This window comes from Parasteatoda tepidariorum, chromosome 4 (genome assembly GCF_982258835.1).
Source record: "Parasteatoda tepidariorum strain Cologne lab strain chromosome 4, Ptep-v5.0, whole genome shotgun sequence".
Lineage (NCBI taxonomy): Eukaryota > Metazoa > Arthropoda > Arachnida > Araneae > Theridiidae > Parasteatoda > Parasteatoda tepidariorum.
Genome location: NC_141758.1, coordinates 100,331,998 through 100,354,910, shown reverse-complemented (window position 1 = coordinate 100,354,910; position 22,913 = coordinate 100,331,998). Strand labels below are relative to the sequence as shown.

The following is a 22,913-nucleotide window of genomic DNA, read 5'->3' as shown; positions in this document are numbered from 1 at the left end:
TATGTCAAAGAATTAATATATTTTCAGAAAATTAAATACTTTTAATTACTAGAATTCATTAATATATTTTGTCTATAAAAAAACATACTTTGTCTAAATCTTCCCCTTTATCCTTTTTATTGACATTATATATATATATATATATATATATATATATATATATATATATGTAATACAAAAATTAAATACTTTTGTATTAATAAAAGCATTAAAACTTCATTCGTTTTCATAAAATATCTTTGGTAAAGGATAAGGGTAGAAATTCTATTTTGGGACTTCAAGGCTAAAAACATGCCAATGAATAATAATTAGATTTATATTTCAAAAGAGAAGTTATTTTAAGATCTTTCACTTCCAAGGAAAGATTAAATGATTTTCTATGAGTAATAAATAAATTTGATGAGGCGTAAGAATACAGAAAAGGCAAGATGGCTGGCCTTTTTACACTTTTTAATTATCGTATAAAACTGAAGAGCAATGATTTTTGCATGGCTTTTTGTTGTTTATAATGCCTGACGAAACTACGTCTATTTAGACGGGATATGTGTCTCCCCTCTCCAGCCTGGAGAGGGGTGAAAATGCTATTTCACCATCGTTTATTAAAATAAAAGATTATGCCGAAACTGGACTCGTTTATCATGCTGTTTTGACTCTTAATTAACTAAAAAATATCGGTGTGGCTCCATCGTTATTTCATATATATATATATATATATATATATATATATATATATATATATATATATTGTAAAAAGTGATGAATTATTTCATTCCCTTTTTATTTTTTAAGAGAAGAAAGTGTTCCGAAGTTCCCGCTGGCCACAGGTTGTCAACCAAATTTATGCTAAAAAACATCGCTAGGAGTACAGAAAGGTCTCCCAATAGTCTCCTTTTCCTGAAAATAGTTGCTTTTTTTAATCAGAAAAGTTGCCATAGACGACTCAGGCGAAAATAGTTGCAAACAGTCGCATTTCAGTAGCCTGTTGCAACCCTGCAATCACTTGAATGTCAATTTCTTATTCCGAAAATGTTTTCCTTTGTATAAGTTCCAAACTTCATAATTAAATATTTTTAATAAACTTTATTTATTTGAATAAAATGAAGTAACATTGTTGGAGTGATTTGCGTGAATGCTTCGGTGAATTTTTACTGTATTCGTAAACAGATAAAATTGTTGCTATGACTACTCACAAGAGCATGATTTAAGCTTATTGTCGTGAATGTGTAATGATTGAAATTGACGAAATAAGCCAAACCCTGATTGATGTATCTAGTTTTTTATTATGAAAATATGTTTTGTATAAGTTTCAAACTTTATGTTCTAAGATTTAAAAAAAAAATATTTACATTTATTTACACAAAATGGACTATTAGTGTTGTGACATCATTGGTGTGGTTTGTGCGCATGCTTCGTGAGTGAATAGTGTTTGTGTTCCAGAAAATTTCTCCGAATTTGGATCCCTGCATAAGATTGTTGAAACTTCAGATTTTGGCCTGAAATTAAAAACATGTTTGGATGTATGAAAATTTGGTTTTTACTGTAAATTGCACTCTTTTTTTTCCTTAGGAAAATTAATACAAGGTAAATTTTAAAAAAATGTTCAACTTTGAAACACAATTATTCCTATTTTATGAACATAAACAATGTTAAGTTAATTTGTTGTTGTTCATTTACGTCGCACTAGAGCTGCACAATGGGCTATTGGCGACGGTCTGGGAAACATCTCGGAGGATGATCCGAAGACATGCCATCACAATTTCGATCCTCTGCAGAGGGGATGGCACCCCCGCTTCGGTAGCCCGACGACCTGCGCGCGAAGTCGAGCACTTTACGGTAGCACAGTTTAACGAGGACCAATACCGCACACCCTCGGTCCCTACGCAGACTGATCCAAGTGGTCACCCACCCGCACACTGACCGCAGCCAGTGATGCTTGACTTCGGTGATCTGCTGGGAACCGTGTCTTAACGATCAGTCCACTGCGGGAGAAGTTAATTTGGCATGTCTTATATAAGGAAATTTCAATAAGTTTAATAACTTAGAAGATTTTTCTGTGAGAAGTAAAAAATATTTTTGAATACTATTATTATATTGAATGCTAAGATTATCTGGAATAATTTATTTGATGAAAATAATTTGAGTTAAGAGACATGCGTTTAGAATTCAAGCAATTGTTCGGGATCAGATCTGAACCATGTTATCAACCTATATCATTAGAGTAACGTGAAAGCTTTGGCTACTTTGTTCTAATATTATATAATAAAACTAATGTATAAATATTGTTGATATTAAAGTACGCTATAGTTTAATTTAGAAGAACTAGTATAAAATTTATCTTCAAATTTTCATAAACTGTTGTGCAAAATGAAAAAATGTATTGAATAGAAAAACAAATGTTGAGTTTTTAGTTTTTTTGTCCATCATGTGGGGGAATGAAAACTGTAAAGAAACAATCGCTAGGGCATCTCGGAGTCTAGAATTTTTTTTAGTGTTGTAGTTTCTAATGAGACTTGAACAAGTCAAGCTAGGCAGCCATGAATCTGAAGCGGAAGGACATTTTCTTCAGATCCATGTACCCGTGGCACTGTTCAACAACAGACCACAACACGTCGATTCCACAGATTTTGAGAGCACGTATATCACATGAACTCGGTGGGTCTTAGTGGAGTTGAGGATCGATTCTCGGCCCATCAGATTCTTTAACCTCAAGGTAACCATGGCCAAAGGGATTTTTTTTATTTAATAGAATTAATTTAAGACAAAAAAAACTTAAATTGTAAACTTTTTTGACATTTAAATGGGTTCTTTTAATAAAAAAATACTTATATTAAACTTTTAAGAGTGCATCCTTTAAAAATATGTTTAACTTAATCTATTCTAATAACATTTAAACATAATCATGATAAAATGTTACTAATATATTTGTTTCGAAATAAAAATGGCTACTTACACAGGTAATAGATAGTTGATTTCGATGTCTTCCAAGGACACGCAATGCGCATGCTCCGTGTGCTGAATGGAAGCACTTGCTATTTCTGGTTTTCCTACGGGGCTTTCAAAAGTGAGAAGAAACTTGTGCGTCTGCCACTCTTCCAGCAAGTTGATACTAAAATGAATTTTTCGAAGATTTCATTCAAAATATTAGCGCTGATTATTTGTAATTATTAACAGAGTTAGGATCTTGACGACCTTCTTAAAAATTATCCTTAACAAACGCAAGAAACAAATTAAAAAATGTTATTAAAATGTTTCAAAAACATGTTTCATATTAGCTTTTTTATAAAAAAAAATATTCGTAATTAGCGTTTATACATTTAATAAAATATTAATTGAAAAAATGCAATTTACGGGTAAAAAAACGTAAAAAACCTGATAAAGATTTATAATTGTTCTTCAAAATGACCAAAAGCAAATTCTAATAACATGAAAAAATCTAGTCAACACCATATATGGAAACGTTACTTTTAAAAAGTAACGAGTAAAAGTACAAGTTTTTCTAAAAAAAGTAACGAGTAAAAAGTAAAAAGTTCTTATTTTAAAAAGTAACGAGTAAAAAGTACAAGTAAAAGTATAAGTACTAAACAAAAAAAGTAACGATTTAAAAGTACATTTCTAGGAAATCGAAAATTCAAAGTAACCTAAAATTTTATTGAATAATATTCTTATGTTCTTTAATGTTTTTGCAAAATTGTTGTTATTTATTTAATTATTTTTAATTTTGAAAGTTATGGACATTAATTTATTTTTAAATTCGTAAGAATATTATAATATAATTTTATAATATAATCGTATAATATAATTTTAAAATCAAATATAATTTTAAAATCAAAATTATTATGGATTTGCACGAAAAAGAAATTTTATATATTGATTTTAATTTTCAGTTCATTATTTTTATTTATTTAAACTACCATTGATTTAAAATTGTTTTACTCTATAGAAAAGCGTTTTAAAAGCACAAACATAAACAAAACAAACACGGAGTTTCAGATAGCTTTGTGATCGTTGAGCTAGTAAAAAATAATTGAATGTGCAGTATAAGTTGAAACAGAACAGTCTGCAGTTTTATTTGTAACAATGGCTAATGCTGAAGTTATGCGAGAAAATCATTTTCCGAACATTTCTGCTTAACGGAATAATTAAAATTTTTAAACAAATTTTAGTATCAGCGGCTAAATTAATATCTTCGAGTTTTCAAGAGTTAAAATAGTAATTATAATAGTTTTCAATAGGACAAATAGTTCTGAAGTTCTTAGAGATTTGAATGGGCGTTGTTTGACAAGGTCGGGCATAAACATAATTTTAGTAAAAAATGTACTAGGTATGTAATTATATGTATTGTATGTATGTATATGGTAATGTATTTAGTAAAAAATGTATTAAGACAAAAATGTATTATTAGTGAGTTCAAAAAGAAAATTGAAAAACGTAATAACAAAATCCAACATTTTTTATTTGAAATGTATTAAATAAATGCATAAAACTCGAAAATGATTGAAAATAACTTGCTAATTAATATTTTTATTCATTTTGCAAAATAATTGCAATTCGAAAGTGGTGTCACTGAGTCTGCTACGAGAATTTCTCAAAACGTGTTTAGCCACGCTGAATAAGCGCTCCACTGGAGGTCAAGGTATTTAAACACGAAGTTAGCTGTGAATGCATATTGCACATTAATTTTATAAATTTAAAAAACATAAGCATTTTTTTTAAATTTAATATATATATATATATATATATATATATTTTTAGAAATTTTGCCGAGTTTTAAAAAAAAGTAACGATTTCATTCGACATTTCCGTTACAAATACTTGTACTTTTTCCCTAAAAAAGTAACGAAAGTACAAGTAAAAGTACTAAATTTATAAAGTAACGAAGTACAAGTAAAAGTACGTACTTTTTACTTGCACCGGCGGTACAAGTAACGAAAGTAAAAGTACCGCCATATATGGTCAACACCAATTCTTGTTTTTAGAATAATTATTAAAAAAATTAGATTTAATGCAAAATTCCCACTGATTAACACCCTTGAATTAATAAAACAAAATTTTAATTCCGAAGGAAAATGCTCTTAAAATTGAAAATATCGTTAAAAATTCTTAAGAAATGAAGGGAAAAAATATAAAATGTGAGAAAAAAAAATCACAAAAAATTATCACCCCATAAAGGCAAAAATAACGAAAAATGAAAAAAAAAGAACGCTTTTGTTTTCAGCCTATCACTTATTACTATGGATAATTAAAAGAATAAATGAAGAATAACTATGGATATTTAAAAGAAGGAATTAAGAGAAACAAATTTTGCGTCATATCTTTCTTTCTTCTAACTCTTTCATCAAATTGACACAAAAATTAAATTTAGCAATACTTAATTGAAGTCTTCACTTTCAATATTGTTAAATTGTTATTATAGAGAATGTTCTAAAAGTGATACGAAAATTGTTTTAAAAATCATCCAACTGATTGAATTTAAGGAAAACTCAATATTATTACTCTCAATATCTTCATATATAATTAATTTTAATATTATATCTTTCAAAAAACTCTTCTAAAGGACTGATACTAAAATAATTTTAAATAAACAGGACTGAATTTTAAAAAATAAGTCTGATGAAGCATCAATGATTAACAGCCGACGTTATGATTAACAGCCGACGTTAAACAGCCGAAACCAAACTCTGAATTTAAGTGCAACTCCGTAGCCTTGTAATTTTCATCTGTTGTATTTTTTATTTGAAAACAACGAAATTTCTGGATCAAATATTGAGCCAAACTAGCTTTCGTAGAAGTTTTTTTTGTAGAACTAACATTTGCTTTACATGGAGACGAAAACCTCCCATGGTTAGTCCTACGACAAGAGGACTCATGATTCGTCTACCATTGAAAGCGTTTTACGCCAACATTATGATTGGTACGAGCCTGGAATAGAATTCAATCAACCAACCATCACTGGGATTTGAACCTGGGTCACCAGAGTGATAGACGAACATTCTATACCATGAGCTACCTCGGTTCCAGGAACACAGGATTTTATATCCGTCGTTGAACAGCCAACTCAGTGTTCAACTCCGTAGTCTTGTAATTTTGAACCAAACCAGAAGACAAGGAAACTCCTGGATCAGTTCCCTCAGAGGTACTTATTTATTATGGGAACATAAAGGACATTGCGACTCGACAGATTTAACATGCATCAGTCACAACTTACTATACGGGGAGTCTTCGGCCGGTGGGGATCGAACCCACGAACTCTTGAACATTGGCCCATTACCCTACCAAGCTATCCCGGCCTCTGGAACACAGGATTAAAAACATAAAAACCTGTTTGGTTGCACAAAGAAATTAAGAAAAGGTTAAAAGCTGTTATTTATAATATGCACTAGTTTTTTTCGGCAATCGAATAGGATTCTGTATTACTTATTATCTTCCACAATCGATTACTTTCAGCAGGTTTAGATAGACAATAGACAGATTTGAATAACATTTAAGTTTTATTTGTGTGACTTTAATATTAATTTGCACCTAATAAAGTGTTCTTTTTATTAACCTTCTTTGAGTAATAAATATTAAGGGTGGTTATTTCATAACACCCCATGTATCGATTAATAATTAAATTGTGTCATGTGACTTACCTTATTTTCAAATGCTCTTGAAAACTGTTCCTTGCTTTTAATTTCAAATTCAGCACAGCATCGACTGTTTCATAAGTCTTGTGTTCACTGTTCACTTCCAAATGAACTATGACTTGATACTGATGCACTATAATAAACGTAACATAATAAACGTTTACTGATTGATGCGTTTAATGATACTAATGTGTTTAATTCGCATTACTTATCTGCAATATTCATTTATTTGTATTTTTTCATAGTACTCAATAGGCTATTTTTATTATCACCGATATTAAACAGGCAATCTTTATTAAATTAGCAGCTGCCCATGTCAAATTTCATAGCCTCATAGCTTTGATCCTATCCCAAAAGACAAGGAACTAGTATTTGGAATAAACTCGTTAACTTTTGAAGTTATATGACGGAACTAATATGGATTTGCGTTACATAAAAACAGGGTCTGTCCAGGCCAAATTTACTACCGTTTAGTTGGTTTAGTGGTATCTTCACAAATTCAACTTTGGGAAAAACGGTCGTTTCACAAAATACTTTTTCTTAAAATTTTATTTTTGTACCTCGTAAGAAACGATAAATTCATACTTTTTGTGTTGATTTTTTAATATAATTTTTAATTTTCACAAATTATGTGTAAATTTCACAAAATAGGTACCTTTCAGAAAAACCTAGACAGACCCCTGAAAAAGGAAAACCAATAAACCACCCAGGAATATTACGGTGTTAAGAGGTTTCTAAACTATGATCGGTCTACCATTTAAATATTTAACGTCAGAGTAGAAAAAAAAGCTATTGTTGATCTACTGTACTCAAAAATAGCTAAATCAAATCAAAAACAATAGTGAGTTCCTGGATAAAATGGCACAGAAAGTTATGGGTTAATTTTTTTGATCTTTTTTTTAAATTTAATGAAGTATATTTATTTATTTTAAAAAATATATAAGGCATTGTGTTTTATTCGTAGCTTTTTTTAATACAATTTATAAAAAAGGAAGATTCTCATGGGCCCCCTTTGTGCCAGGGGCTCCCGGGTACTGCCGGGTCTGCCCATGCGTAAAGACAGTACTGCTTAGAACTAATGAAATTAGAAATTGATTCTCAGCTGTCTTCGATATAACTATCAGAAATTATCTTCCCTTATCTATGAAGTTAGCATTAGGATATATCTTTGCAGTGGATATATTTATGAATTTCTCATAGATATATCCTAGGGCAGGGGTGGCGAACCTTTATACACCAACGTGCCATTTTTTCTAAGAAATTGTATAGAGAAATCACAGACGTGCCGTCAAATAATTTTGACTTCATGATTATTGGAAAAATAATAATACTAAATACTATCAACTCAAAACTCTTTATTTGCATTGAAACGAAAATACATTTTGCAATGTCTTAGTTATACGCGTAATTCAACTTAAAGTAGCATCAGTGGGACTTCTGTTATTGCAGATTAAATGACAAATAAGTTATAGGTTGTAAGATATTGGTTTAAGCAGGACTGTTGATTTTTTTGCTAGTTATTTATTGCTAGCTTGTTTTTTATGGTTATTAATTGTTTTTTTAGCATTTTTTGTTAATTTTTTTATTAATAATTGTTTATTATTTTGTTTTTTTTTTTGTGAATTTTAATTTAATTGTTACATATGCTTCATAGTGTGTGACATTTGTGTAATAACAATTCATAGTGCAATAACAATTGTGATCGGTAGCGTGCCCAAAATATTGTGTCGCGTGCTTTAAATTGCACGGGTGCCATTGGTTCGCCATCCCTGTCCTAGGGCAAGTTAAAAATTAAAACAGAAAATGTAAAAACACGTGTTTCAAGCAGACTTAAATATAAGCTAATGTTAATCATAAAACACCAAAGACAAAAAATGTAAGGGTTATCCAAAATAACTTTCACTTGAAAACATTTTTTTTAGAAAAATAAAAAATACTTAGTTTCACTTATTTTTTCACAAAAATGATTATTAATCCGATTGTCGATAAGTTAACTTTGATATCAGTTTAATCCTTTTTAGGGCCGTATTTTTATAAAAATGTTATGTTAAAATATTTCGGGAATTGAGATTGATTTATAAAAAGAAATTAACTTAACTAATTACAATGAATTTATTTGATTTCCGAAACCATTGTTTTAAGGGGTAGAGATTTTTTAAAATTTCACTAACTTTTAAGAATTGGCTATAAACTTCAACTTTTGAGCTTATACCGAATATTTTATACCGAATCATATATTCAACTGAATTTAAAAAGTTGAGTTTATAACTTCAAATAAGCTTGATGAGAAATGATCAAATTAACGAACGCATAACGCACAAAAGATTAAATAAATTAATACCCTGTTAACCACAGTTCTTGACATAACGCAAACCTTTACTGCTGGACAAATTTAAGTAAACAGAGCAAATTATTGATTTTTTATTTTCTTTTCTGAAGTAATTTACTGATAGCAGCACAATTCATAAATGGGAAAATATCGTCTCAACGGCATTTAAAATTAATGGAGTTGGTGGGAAATAAACTTCCCACGACTGTCTAAATGGTTAAAAAAAATATCTCCTCGTAGCATACAAGAAATGACAGTCTTCCGACACAGAATTGCAGTTGAGCACTCTAGCTCGTCGGAAATTCGTCGAAACTTATATTGAGGGATCACACACACGCATAAAGACGAGTTAATAAGAGCATGAGAATACTATTTAACATATATATACTTACAACAATATGGCTTCTCCTCCCAAAGTTGTAGATAATATCTAGTTTCGTGTTCCGCAGGTTCGCTGTACTGTCCCATTAATCGACATCTCTCACCGTTATATCCACAGTTACAGTGACCTTGGAGAAAAGCATCGTAACTGGAACATTCCACACCGACAAACAGACATTCAGTTGGAATTATAGACATAGAGAAGAACTCAGTGGCCCGCATGCGCTGGCATGATAACGTGTTTTTAAATGCTGGAAGGAAAGATTTCATGAGATATTCTCGCACAACCAAAGTATTTATAATAAATTTTGGTTCTTATATACATAAAAATCAAATGATGCATTCTCATTGGATAAATTTGGACTGATAAATCACGTGGTATGATTCAGTTTTCTAACATGGAAGATACAAATTTTCAGGTTGTCATCCACATTAAGTAAATAAAAGTTAAAAAAGTATTTTTTATAGTAAAAAATTTTGTTTTCCCAAATTAAGGACCAGTAATATTTATTTATCATCCTTTTTTAGAATTCTCTACTATCAGCTTATTCGTATGGTTATTGTTAATAATAAAAACTGGGATTCCTTGGAATAAAAATAATTTTATTACCTTATCATGCAGTAGTTTATTAACATATTTAAATTGGTTACTGAATTTACTAACCGTTTTAACTTTTATATCATAGGCTTTGTGTAAAAACTATGTCCGTCCTAGGCAAATACATTCAACCAAAGTATTGAATACAAAATTATAAAACATTAATTGGAATTAATTTGTCGCACTGCTATATAAAAAGCTTTTTTTTTGAAAAATTTTAACTAAAATTTTCAAGTAACAAAAAGTTAAATAGGAATTTAAAATACAAAATTGCAGATGAAATTGCTATGGTTACCAGGCAAAATGATTATCCTCATAGAAGCGGAAGCTAAATCTGTGCTCATACATTACATTATGCATGAATTATATTCAACGAAGTCAAGCATCACTGGCTACGGTCAGTGTGCGGGTGGGTGACCACTTGGATCAGTCTGCGTAGGGACCAAGAGGGTGCGGTATTGGTCCTCGTTAAACTGCTCTACCGTAAATTGCTCGACTTCGCGCTCAGTACGTAGAGCTACGGAAGCGGGGGTGCCATCCTCTTTGCAGAGGATCAAAATTGTGATGGCATGTCTTCGGATCATCCTCAGGGATGTTTCCCAGACCGCCGCCAATAGCCCATTGTGCAGCTCTAGTGCAACGTAAATAAACAACAACAGCATGAATTATATTATACATGAATCTTTGGATCTTTCAGTTGAGTCCCGCAGTGAACTGATCGTAAAGACACGGTTCCCAGTAAAACGCCGAAGTCAAGCATCACTGACTGCTATCAGTAAGCTGTTGGGTGACCACTTTTATCAGCCTGTGTAGGGACAAGGGAGAGCAGTACCGGTTAAACTGGTCAACCGGTAAGGGCCTGACTTCGAACGCATTTTGTCGGGCTACCAAAGCAGGAGAGCCATCCCCTCTTCAGAGGATCAAAATTGCGATGACATGCCTTCGGATCATACTCATGGATGTTTCCCAGACCGTCGCCAATAGCCCACGTGCAACTCTAGTGCGACGAAAACGAAGTACCTACCTACCTTTCAATTGCATACTTTAAAATTTTGATGCAAAAATCAGTTTATTGTCAAGAAATTGCATCGATTGTTAAGATTGATGAGTGAAGCGAGAAGAAGGTATAACCTACTAGTGTATGTAAGTACAATGTTCAATCGCGATTTCTAGATTTAACTAAGAAGAGGTCTTTCTTGCCGAGCACCAGTTCCTCATCTCTGCAGGGGGTTCGAATTCCACCGTTATTCTGGATGCATTTGATGGAATGTTTTTCTCTAATTTATGCAGGTCTGTTCTTCAACTTGATAAGGGCTTGTAAAACATATTTTGTAATGAGCAATAATTGTATTATGTGTGCGTAACACTAAATAAATGAACCAGAAACACACTCATCCATAAGGCATTCTAAAACCTGTAGTATTATAAATTGTTTCAAAAATGAAAACATAAGGTATGAATGAAAAACTATCAGTCGATACAGCGTTTATTTTTAATTGTCAATTAATAAATAAGTATAAGGAAAACAAATTATGTTGAATTAGGAATTCACTTTAAATGCTAAAAAAAAAAAAAAAAAAACAAGATTTAGGCTGTGTGAAAAAAGTAATATCATCAAATACCCTTATTTTAATAATAGGGTTTTAGGTTGCAACCCTGTTTGGATCAACATATGGTCCATTTCAGTTAGCAGATGTCGATGAAATTGTCGGTGAAAGATGTGGATAAACCAGATGAATCTGAACCAGATGAGAAGATAATATGAACCAGAAAATTTAGTTCAAATTTCAATTGCCAGGTAAGAAAACAAGTCGTTTAAAGAGAAAAACACAAACGCACTTACAAATTCGAATTCACGTTTAAAATTCAGCTCAAATAAAGATCTATAACTATTCAACCACGACAAGTTGGTGTGTGCAAAGTGAGCCTAAAGCGAACCGGAAGAGTTTAATCTAGCAATGCATGGAAAGAAAGCATGGAAAGTCGAAGTGAAAGGAGGGTAGGTATTTTTTTACGCTTCCCAATGGGCTATTGGCGACAGTTTGGGAAACAACCTTGATGATGATCCAAAAGCATGTCATTCGAGTGTGTGAGGCCACTTCTTCTATTTTGGCATGGATCTGAAATCTCAGGAAAGTTTCTTCAGATCTCTGTACCAGTGGTACTGCTCAGCTACCAATCACAGGACGTTCGATTCTACAGATTATACGAACACGTATATTGGATGTACTCGGTGGATGTTAGCGGAGTCGAGGATCGAACCCAGTACCCCGAGGATCGGAGTCCGATTCTCTGACCACTGGAATACCACGGCCGGCCCTAAAGCATAAATGAAAAGTTATTACTATTCAAACACGACAAGTTGGCGGGTGCAAGTGAGCCTAAAGCGAACTGGTAGAGTTTATTCCAGCAATTTAGGGGAAGAAGGCATATAAAAACGAAGCGAAAGGGACACTGAGAGTGAATACAGACGATTTATTCGGCTTATTTTAGAAGGGGAAGGAATACAAAATCTAACTTATTTAAAGAGTTTTCCATGGTTGTGAACCTAAGATTCGAAATGATAAGCCAGTTTGGAAATCTCGCCAAAAATAAATAATAAACTTTTTTGCCCGATGAAAATATTTCTACAAAAATGGATGATAATAACAGCTTAAAACTTAAACAATGATAAAAATTCTACTTACATTCGAGCGGAAGAAGCTCGGTCAGAAGAGGGTTAATTGGAGCCAAAACTAAGCAGGAATGTTGTTTCCCGCCATTTGGCCAAAAATTGACATCCCCCAAGTCTTCTGTTGTTCCTGAACCTATAACACAATTATAATTTTCTTAAAGCATTTTGAGAGAAGCACGTTATTTAGAGAAGAACACATCATTCACCTGTTAAGATGAGATTAGATTAGGTTTCTTTCTGATTGAAATTATGCTAAGTTTACAGAGTGGCCATAATTTAAGTAAAATTGTTTAAAGTTTGATAATGAGAAAACAGCTGAGTCAAACTCAATCTCATTTGCTGTAGACTATTAGGCCTTAAAAATCTGATTTTTAAAGGAAAGAAATATTCTTTCTTTGTTTTTCGCCTCCTAGGAACACTTGTAAGGCTATTTAATTAACGCAATAAGTTGAGCAAGCATAATTTTTTTCTTCTTTTCTGTTTTTGTTTTTGTTGTTGAAACAAACTTATTCAGGTGGAATATCTTTGAAACTGAAGGTTGCAGGTACGTGCCTCGAAGTCAAAGAAGAACTTTAGGGCTTGAACTGATTTAGACGTCGAGAAACTTTAAGTATGCTTCGAGGTTAATTAAAAACGCATTGCTTACAGGTGAACAGCAAACAACAAGTACGTAATTGAAGTAGGACAAACATCAAATTAACTCGTACAACTCACTACTGTTCAGAGGAAATGTGGTTATATATATATATGTATTATATATTTATTTATTTATTTCTGAAAGAAAAAAATGTGTTTTTCGAAAATCATTTAGATTATCAATCATTAAATTTTTAAAATCTTTAGCAAAAAGGAAGCCTTGATTCCTATGCTTTAGTAGACGCGAATTCACATTTGAATCAAAAGAGAAAAACCCGATCTAAGTTTGACGAATTGATATCGAGGTCATTAAAAAAGTAAAATTGAAGTCATCAAAGCTTATCAAAATCTACTTTTTTTCCCCAGATGCTTCATTTAAGAATATAATGTTTTGCTTTTAATTCTTCTTTTGGTGTGATTGACTTCGATATTGATTCGCAAAATAGCAAAATATTGATATTGTTTATTTTTCCATTTAAATATTAGTTCGAGACACCTTACTCCATTTTTCAGAACAAAAACGTTCCGAAAGTGTATACAGAATGATAATTACAAAACATCATGCATGTGAATTTAAAAAAAAATAGATAATTTTTAAAAATTTAAGGTTGTTGCCGTTTTTTGACATTTCGTATAACATCTTCATAAGTATAATTTTAAAAAATGGATAGAATTTTATATAAATTTCGAACTATGATAAAGATGAAAAATGAAGAAGAAAATAAAACACAAATGAAATAAAATTGCTACATAACTTCGATTAAATTCCTTCCTGGGTTCGAATTTATGACGTCAACATAGAGAGCATCAGTGCTTTCTAACTTAACTTCATTTTCTACACTTCGGAAATACGGTCCAGATGGATCTAAGCCTAAAGAGAAAAAGGATTTTACTTGTTTATTAATTAATTAATTAAATTTACAACTTAAAAACATTAAACAGTGTTGGTAACTTGCTGGATAGTGTTCGATTTATAAACAATATAGTATTAAGAAATTAATATATGATTCTTGTAGACTCCAATAACTGATTGTGAAGGACTTTAATTGCTCATTGTAAAGGAGTCCAATCGATAATTGTTGAGAATTCCAATTACTGAGAGTACTATTGAAGAGTTTAGTTGGGGATTAAAATCAAGTCTCATTTGCTAATTGCTGAAGAATCTAATTGCAAATTGTTGTAAAGTCCAATAGCTGATTTATAAAAATTTCATCTAATTGTTAAAGAATTTAATTGTGATATGTTTAGAATTCTAATTGTTGAAGAGTATAATTGCTGCTTGCAGATTATTCCAATGACTTATTGTTAAGTTCAGTTGCTAATTATTGATCAATAATTAGCAACTGAAGTTCAATAATTAATTGTTGAGGATTTCAATGACTAATTGTATAGGAGACCGGTTTCATTTTATTTTATAACCATCGTTGAACAGTCGACCCATTTTTTTGGGCTTACGATTACTAATGTTCAACTCCGTAGCCTTGTAATTTTGAACACAATCCAGAAGACAAGATAACTCCTGGATCAATTATTGGGAAATTGCCTTCATGGAGAACTTTTTGATGAAACTCACTCGCATTTGCATTTAATGAAGAGATCTATGGTTAGCCTGACAGCAAAGGGATCTAACCCATGATCCGTCTATCACTGAGGATATTTTGCGTCAGCATTGTGGTCGGAGAAAGCAGGTTGCGGAATTCGTATCGACCATCCATTGTTGGGATTCGAACCCGGTTCGTCTCATTGGAAGGCGAACGCTCTATCCCCTGAGCCATCACGGCTCGTGGAGATCAATTGTCAATTATTGAGGAATTCATTTACAATTGTAGAGGAGGTGGATTATAGCTGGTATTTAAGATTACAGACCAGGCAATTTGCAGCGTTAATACTTCAATTCAAAGTGCCTTCCTGTAAGAGTGGACTGCTTTAAATCTCTTGCATGTGGAGAAAAGTAGGGGATGTCTGAATTCATCAATGGAAAACCATCAAAAATCTTAACTTGAGTGACAACCAATTATCGGGGAAAACGTTAAAGGTTCCTCGGAAGGATTAAAATGGGGGTTGCTAATCCCCCATTTTAACAATTAAACCTGAGTTAATATTCCATTCGTGTTTTTTTCCCGTAACCCACAGTCCCTGGCCAAATTATTAGACACCCTGTTACATTCTATGTAAAATCTGAATCACATACAGTTTTCTTTTGATACTATACAGCATTACTGTTCTTACGCGACTGAAACCGGTTTGCACTTTTTTACGTTCGCGTATTAATTCGCGAAATTCGACGATATATAATATAAATTCAACGATTGGATAAATTAAGACGATATATTATATAAATATAGAATATTTATTATATCAGGTGCTATGTTAGTACATTATAATAATTAGACCAAATTATTGGACGCACTGTAGGGTTTTAATAATTAAAAGTTTTGCACCGAGTTTATATGCAATACTTTTATATTTAAACATACATGTAATGGATTTTTATAAAGCAGATTTTTATACACTTCCTATTTGTATTTATTTTTAACGTATTGTATTACAATGTAAAGCAATTGATACGCGGACGTAAACAAATGTAACCCAGTGTACGAACAATAGAGCTGTAGAGTATCACCTGCGTCTAATAATTTGGCCATGGACTGTATATAGCCTACCTGTTATACGACCTAATCTGCTCAATCTTTCTCCGGCATATCCAGCAATGTGAGCACCTAGGCCATTGCCAATTACATGAAATCTTTCTGAATCAGCCCCTAAATTGTCCTAAAAAGACATTATAACACGTTTTATTAAATAATTACAGATATAGTAAATAATATATAGGACATAAATAAATTAATTCCTCATTCCCGAAATTCATTGCTCTTACACGAGTTAGTTTAAGACTGTTCAGCGCAAGGTTTGTCGCTTTATAAAACAACGCTTATTAGCGGTTAATATGATATTTTCACAGCTGTTGTGAGTTTGCTATAGTCATTCATGAGTGTTAGGTTAGGTTTTATCTGTTATTACCTAGCGCCCTCTATTCTAATTAAGAAATTTGAGCAATATGTTATTATAAAGAAAAGCCATATTTTTCTAAAAAAATACGTATGGGGTAAAACTTTTCAAAAAGTTATTAAAATGCAAAATTTCACAAAAATATATCAAGATATTACTTTGTAAAATGATTAAAAAAATTCAATTTATTCTGCGAATTGAACTGAAATCGCAAATTTGAATTTATTCTTTTTGAAAAAAGATTTGTAAAAAAGATTAATGCTACAAAAAAATGAGCGTTTCGCAAAAGAAAAAAAAAAGAATTTCATTGTTTTTTGCAAAATTATTTGCAAAAGTAATGAAATTAAATGAATTTAATAAATTTCATCTCGGAGAAAAAAGTCTCGCCAATTGGAGGGTTTAAAATTAAAAAAAAAAAATATTTAGGATGTTTCTTTGTTTTAAGGCCATGATAAATTTTTACAACAAGATGGTAGAGATGGTTCAAAATTATAACTTCGTACCGAATTACTTAGCTTATTAAGGCACTTAAACTCTAGCTTCTTTTTTATTTTTCTTGTCGAAAGAATTTTTAAAAACATCCTTAAATAAACCGGTTGTCTATCAGATATTTTAAATACTCAAATTTCAGGGTAAAAGTACATAGTGTTTTGAAGAGTATTTTGTGAAATACATTGGTAAAAACTTACGCTAAGGTATTCGATGAGTTTGGCAACTTGAACTCCAACAACACGAGCATTAGCAGCGGTTAGAAAGTTAGGCATAATCTTTTCGTTTCCATAACCAACCAAAATGATGTTTTCATCACTTAAACTCAAGAAGTTGTCCTTTGTATCCTTGAAGGTAACATTCGAAATAAAGATTTATTTTCTTTAAAAGAAAAGAAAGAAAGAAAACAAGATAGGAAAAATTCGGTAATATGTTCAAATATATTAACTATACAAGGCGAGGAAGAAATGCAAAAAGATGGAAGTAGTCCCAAAAAATAAATATTGAAAAATATAGTTCTCATTTTTTTATTCAAAAATATCTAAACAATTAATTCGAAGGCAGACAATTGTAAATATAAAGAAGATAGAAATACGAAAAAAGAAATATTGAAAAAAAAGCTCTTATTCTTTTATTCAAAAATATCTAAACAATTAATTCGAAGGCAATTTGAAATTGGCGATTCGAATTAATTCTAAACAATTAATTCGATGGTAAATGGAAGAAGATAGAAATAGTTTTGAAAAAGAAGTATTGAAAAAAATATTTCTTCTTATTTTATACAAAAATATCTAAACAATTAATGCGAAGGCGGCCGATGGTAAATGTTAGAACATAGAAATAGAACCGAAAAAGAAATATTGAAAAAAAAATAGCTCAAATTTGTTTATTCAAAAATATTTAAACAATTAATTCGAAGGCAGACTATTGTAAATATAAAGAAGATAGAAATAGTACCGAAAACGAAAAAGAAATATTGAAAAAAAAAGTTCTTATTTTTTTATTCAAAAATATGTAAACAATTAATTCGAAGGCAATTTGAAATTGGCAATTCGAATTAATCATAAACAATTAATTCAATGGTAAATTTAAGAAGATAGAAATAGTTTTGAAAAAGAAGTATTGAAAAAAATATTTCTTCTTGTTTTATACAAAAATATGTAAACAATTAATTCGAAGGCGGCCGATGGTAAATGTTAGAACATAGAAATAGAAACGAAAGAGAAATATTGAAAAAAAATAGCTCTAATTTTGTTTATTCAAAAATATTTTAGCAATTAATTCAAAGGCAGGCGATGTTAAATGTAAGAGGATAGAAATAGTATCGAAAAAGAAATATTGAAAAAAAAATAGCTTTAAGTTGTTTATTAAAAAATATCCAAATAATAAATTCGAAGGCAGACGATGGGAAATGTAAGAAGATAAAAATAGTACCGAAACAAAATATTGAAAAAAAATAGTTATAAATTTTTATGTGACAAAAATAGCCCTTATTTAGCTGTTTTACCATAGTTTGATTGAATTGGCGACTAAAGTGCAAATCTTGCCAACTTGTTCGCCAAATAAGTAAATTACTTTAAAACAGCTATTTCGAAGCCCATTTAACAAACTCCGATAATAAGTATTAAAAATCATGAAATTAAAATAATTGAAACTAAAATAATCGAATTTAAAATAATTAAAATAAAGAAAAGTACCGGTTAAAATGAGCATAGACAGGCAGTTCTTGATTAGGTATAGCTTCTAGCGACATTCGATTGTCTTTCCGACCATTTGTTGATATGTAATTCTCAATTCTTATGATAATCACTGTAGTTTGCAACCACTATGCGGAATTACCCTGTATGCTATTTTGAATCAATAAAAAATCTGACCTGTTAATTAAAACACCTATATTTTCTATCAGAATTATTTCATGCATGAATTTTAAGATATACCTGATTCATTCATTTTTTTAAAGAAATTCTCTAAAATACAGCTTGTCGAATCTCTCTTATCTAAGATCTTTAAATGATTTCGAGAAAGAAAAAGCAATAAATAAATAACAAATAATATATTCGGATACTTGCCATCATCCACGTCGATTGCCCTTCTCTGGTGTTGGGAACGAGAATTCTCGTCCACGAATTTGCGTTGAAATCTGAGCCGTCTAGAGTTTCCATTTGGAATGGTGATATAATTATTGGTATAATGTTATGTCGCCTCGTGAAGAAGTAAAATAGAGTGTTTTGTTCTTCTGGTGTCTGGGGAGGTACGCTGATGGGCCGCCAGTAGGGATGCTGAAATGGAGGTCCAGACCAAAAACAGCCAAGATCACCATAGCACACTGTTCTGAATTTGCTGACTGTTTCAACTGTAAATGATATAGACTGTTTCAACTGTAAATGATCAATTGTAAGTGATAGCGTGTCAGGGGTGTCGACAAATGGAGGATGTGGAGGTCATATCCCTCCTGTAAGGTTACAAAATATTCGAAATTTTGGGAAGAATGTTTTTAATGGTTAGCAAGTGTTTATGTTTAATCCTTTGACGCAGAATTTTTATTGAAAATATTTTCATGCTAATTTTCAATACTTCGTATTAATTTAAGGCAAATTAAGTGAAAAATATTATGTATAGCATTTTTATAAGTTATGAAAGGCAGCATGAAACATCTGTGTCGTTTTCTGCGTTTGGTAAAATCTTACAAGTGTTCTAAACAATTTTTCAAATTTTCATTTATTTAGATCTAAGAGAAACAGTTATCATCATTCAAATTTTCCTTAAATTTCAAAATCAATTATAGATAAAATTTTGAATATGAATGAAAAAAATGTCAAACTACGTTTTTTGGATTTAAAAATTTTGTACCAATATATTGCTGATCATTTAACGTATTTTTTAGTAACAAAAACCTTAAACCTTTTTTATCATTAAAAATTAACAAAATAACTTGTAATTACATATTAAGTTAACTTGTAATTAGAGAGTCAGAAAAAATATAGAAAACGGACACCGGTATCCTATCTGAGTCAAAAAGTTAAAATGTTTATGTATTTTTAAATATGTAGTAATAATCTTCTGTTATATTGTGTGGCTGTAAATTAATCACCCCCCCCCCCCCGAAAAAAAATTACAGTACTACTCCAAATGAAGGGAAAAAAGAAAACTTTTTATCCTAGCAATTGCAAATTACTAACACTTTCTTTTCCTTACTAGTTACAAAACGTTTAAAGCGTAAAAAAATTAGTGATTAAAACTAATTTGTTTTTTTTTTCTCTGGCAGCGAGAAATCTGCAAGTTAATCCCGGAATGGTCTTAGACAATTAGTCGTAACTTGAAAATAAGAGTTAGGAAAGTTAATTTTCACTGCTAACAAATGAAACTACGTTCAACTCTAATGAACGTTACTTTTAAAGGTGAAAAAAATTATAAGGGTTACATAAATTAAGTATATATATTGTTACGTTCAATTTTAATAATGGATTCTTTAAATGAACAAGACTGCACAAATGGATACAAGAATACAAAGATGATCTATTTATAGATAACAAAAAATACAAACATCGTAATGTGTACTATTTACTAACACAGATACTCTAACTCCCTTTCTTACGAGCTCAAAATTCCATCAGATAATATCTCCATCCAAAAGAACAACTCAGTTTCTTGACTATGGCTTCCATCAGTTTCTATGGAAACACTCCAGTGCATAATTGGGCACTTACAAACTCGAGAACAAGTGAAGTGATTATGCCTAACTATGTGATTTAAAGCAAATTTAATTGAATGCCAGTAAGTGGCAACACGCGCGCGTGTCAAACCTGACTGGCTTCTGAATTGACAAATGCCACGATTTACCTACGATGACGTCACTTGCAGGTATTCAATTGGATATTTGCAAGCGTTGTCACGCGTGGGTCAGCCAATCGGGCTTGACTCACGCGTCTGACATCGCTTACAAGTATCCATTTAAATCTAAACCGAAAATTGAATCAGCGTACCCGAGTCACAGAAATGATCTTGGACTCAATGTCACTCAGGATATTCCCTATCCTGTTAGTCACAGTTCACAGCTGTGAATCACTTTTTATTTTATTTTTCTTTAGGTACATATGACTTCACAACATATGACTAACCCAGTATAGATGAATCAGTTAATGGCGCTTCGCGCCAATACGCTGAGCTACCACCTATATCTTGCATCTTGCATCTCTTGAATCAGCGTGATACCTTGCCCAAACCTTAACCTAAACCTAAACCTTAGAGCTAAAACGTAAACAGGAATTGCGCTGACAAAAATTATACGCATTGGTGGTCGGAAATTGATATTTAAGCGAGGGAAAAACAAAAACGCTAGCGAAATCTGACAAATTACTAAAGACAGGCGGTTGTAATAAACATGAAAACCTGTTTAATTGGAGGTTGAAGCTTGAAGGTATTTTTAATAAACATGTTTTCTGTTTTCTGTTTCCTGTTTTCAAACCTGTCTTGTTGTTTATTACATGGGTCCTCCCATATCGTGATTTGCCAGATTTCGTGAGGATTTTTTGCTTCTTGCCCTCGGTAATCCCACATTTCAAAATGAAAATTTCGTTTTTGAAAATGTCATCTAGACCTTTTCAGGAGTTGCAAAAATTAGTTTGCATCAGCAAATTTGGACGGGGGGAGGGGATAAAAGTTTTAAGAAATTTCGTTGTTTATTTCAAGGCCAGTATTGCATGGACTAGATTCTAGTGCAAATTCTAGTCACTAGAACTTGCATTAGCAGTTAAATATTTTATATTATTGGAAACATGTCTTACGAAGCCACATTGCAAAGACACCAAAAAAATATTCTACAAGTTTAGCAAAAATTTTCTATTCAATTTATAATTATCAGATAAGCATTTAAAAGTCCCTGTTGCGATTGCATACGATAAATTATCTATGTATCTGCGATAAATAAATAATGAAGGGATGGTATCAACTAGATCATATATCAACCAAGTCTTATCTAACCAAACTATGTTGCATATTATAGTGTTATTTAAATCTCTATCTCAAAATAATTATTATAAATCATCATATTTCTTTCTAAATTTTGCAGAATCTTTTGTTATATATTTTTATTACAAAAATTTATTTAATTATTCCCAAGATATTCTTTTTCTTGAATATTATTATTCGAAATGCATAGCTTTATTTGCGTATTATATTCTATTCGAAATTAATATTAATGATTACCAATTTTTTTGTTCCTTACATATTATCTAAAATACAATTTATTTCACATCCGCATTGTATTGATGTATTTTTGTCTAAATTAAAATCTTAGGCTTTTAAAACTTTTATGTAATGATTTTATTCTAATGAAATGCAACATTTAAATGAAAATATTTAAAAAATAACTTACGGACATTTATTGAATTTTCGTTTTCAGTTGAACTAAATACAAAATCCAGTAAAATGCAAACAATCCAATAGACGACAGTAAAACCTCTCATGGCACGACACACATTTCATGAGGACATGGTTAAAGTTACGCTTTAAACGAGAAAATGAATACTTTAAAAAAATAACTTATAAAGTAAATAGACTAACGATAAACAGTAATTTAGTGTAATTTTCGAAAAAAGGAAAATAAGAGTTTTCCGTGTAACAAACACTGCCTAAAGAGAATCAAATGTCGAAATTATCCTTTACCTTTAGGCGTTCCAAATTCTCGTCGTATTCATTTGTTATTAGCAAACGATTCTTCATACATTTACAAACTAATATTAAATGAAATTTATGCGAAGCTCGTATTCATTTTGAGCAATTTTACTAATTATATTTATCTAACATACAGTGTGATATTCGAAAGAAGCTAGAAATAATGAATTTACTGTTAGAAATCTTGTGCTGCCATAACATGCGAATTTATGAAATTGTTAACAGATATTAGCGATTTCTCGCTTGGATGGCCAATTTAGAATGCAACATTATTTTCAATGGAAATTAGCGATCTTGCATGTTTGATGTCTAGTCCTGAATGCAAAACTTCTAATAGAAATAAAATAAGTGATCTTGTATTTTTGATATCTACTCCAGAATGTTAAATTATTTTCAATGGAAATTGCATGCAAGTGGAATCTTGCATTTTTAATATCTAGTCCTGAATGTAAAATTGTTTTTAATAGAAATTAGTGATCTTATATTTTTGATGTCTAGTTT

General features: G+C 31.1%; 1 protein-coding gene across 1 annotated transcript; it reads right to left on the bottom strand.

The window, feature by feature from the left end:
• Positions 1–1,260: 1,260 nt before the first annotated feature.
• On the bottom strand, positions 1,261–22,377 carry LOC107441941 (pancreatic lipase-related protein 2). Its single transcript, XM_087161822.1, has 10 exons — positions 22,114–22,377; positions 18,809–19,092; positions 16,940–17,086; positions 15,905–16,013; positions 13,992–14,112; positions 12,619–12,738; positions 9,345–9,584; positions 6,630–6,756; positions 2,951–3,106; positions 1,261–1,493 (listed from the first exon to the last, which is right to left on the bottom strand). Exons 1-6 carry the CDS (start codon positions 22,202–22,204, stop codon positions 12,651–12,653), a joined length of 840 nt encoding a protein of 279 aa, XP_087017948.1. The 5' UTR covers positions 22,205–22,377; the 3' UTR covers positions 1,261–1,493; positions 2,951–3,106; positions 6,630–6,756; positions 9,345–9,584; positions 12,619–12,650.
• Positions 22,378–22,913: the final 536 nt, after the last annotated feature.

What these genes read in the sequence shown, in the direction of transcription:
- LOC107441941 (XM_087161822.1), bottom strand. Translation starts at nt 22,204, where the DNA reads ATGAGAGGTTTTACTGTCGTCTATTGGATTGTTTGCATTTTACTGGAT. An exon ending in CAGATTAGGTCGTATAACAG is followed by an intron (nt 14,113 to 15,904) that starts GTAGGCTATATA and finishes TTTTCTCTTTAG; the next exon opens with GCTTAGATCCATCTGGACCG. An exon ending in AGGAATTTAATCGAAGTTAT is followed by an intron (nt 12,739 to 13,991) that starts GTAGCAATTTTA and finishes ATTGTGTTATAG; the next exon opens with GTTCAGGAACAACAGAAGAC.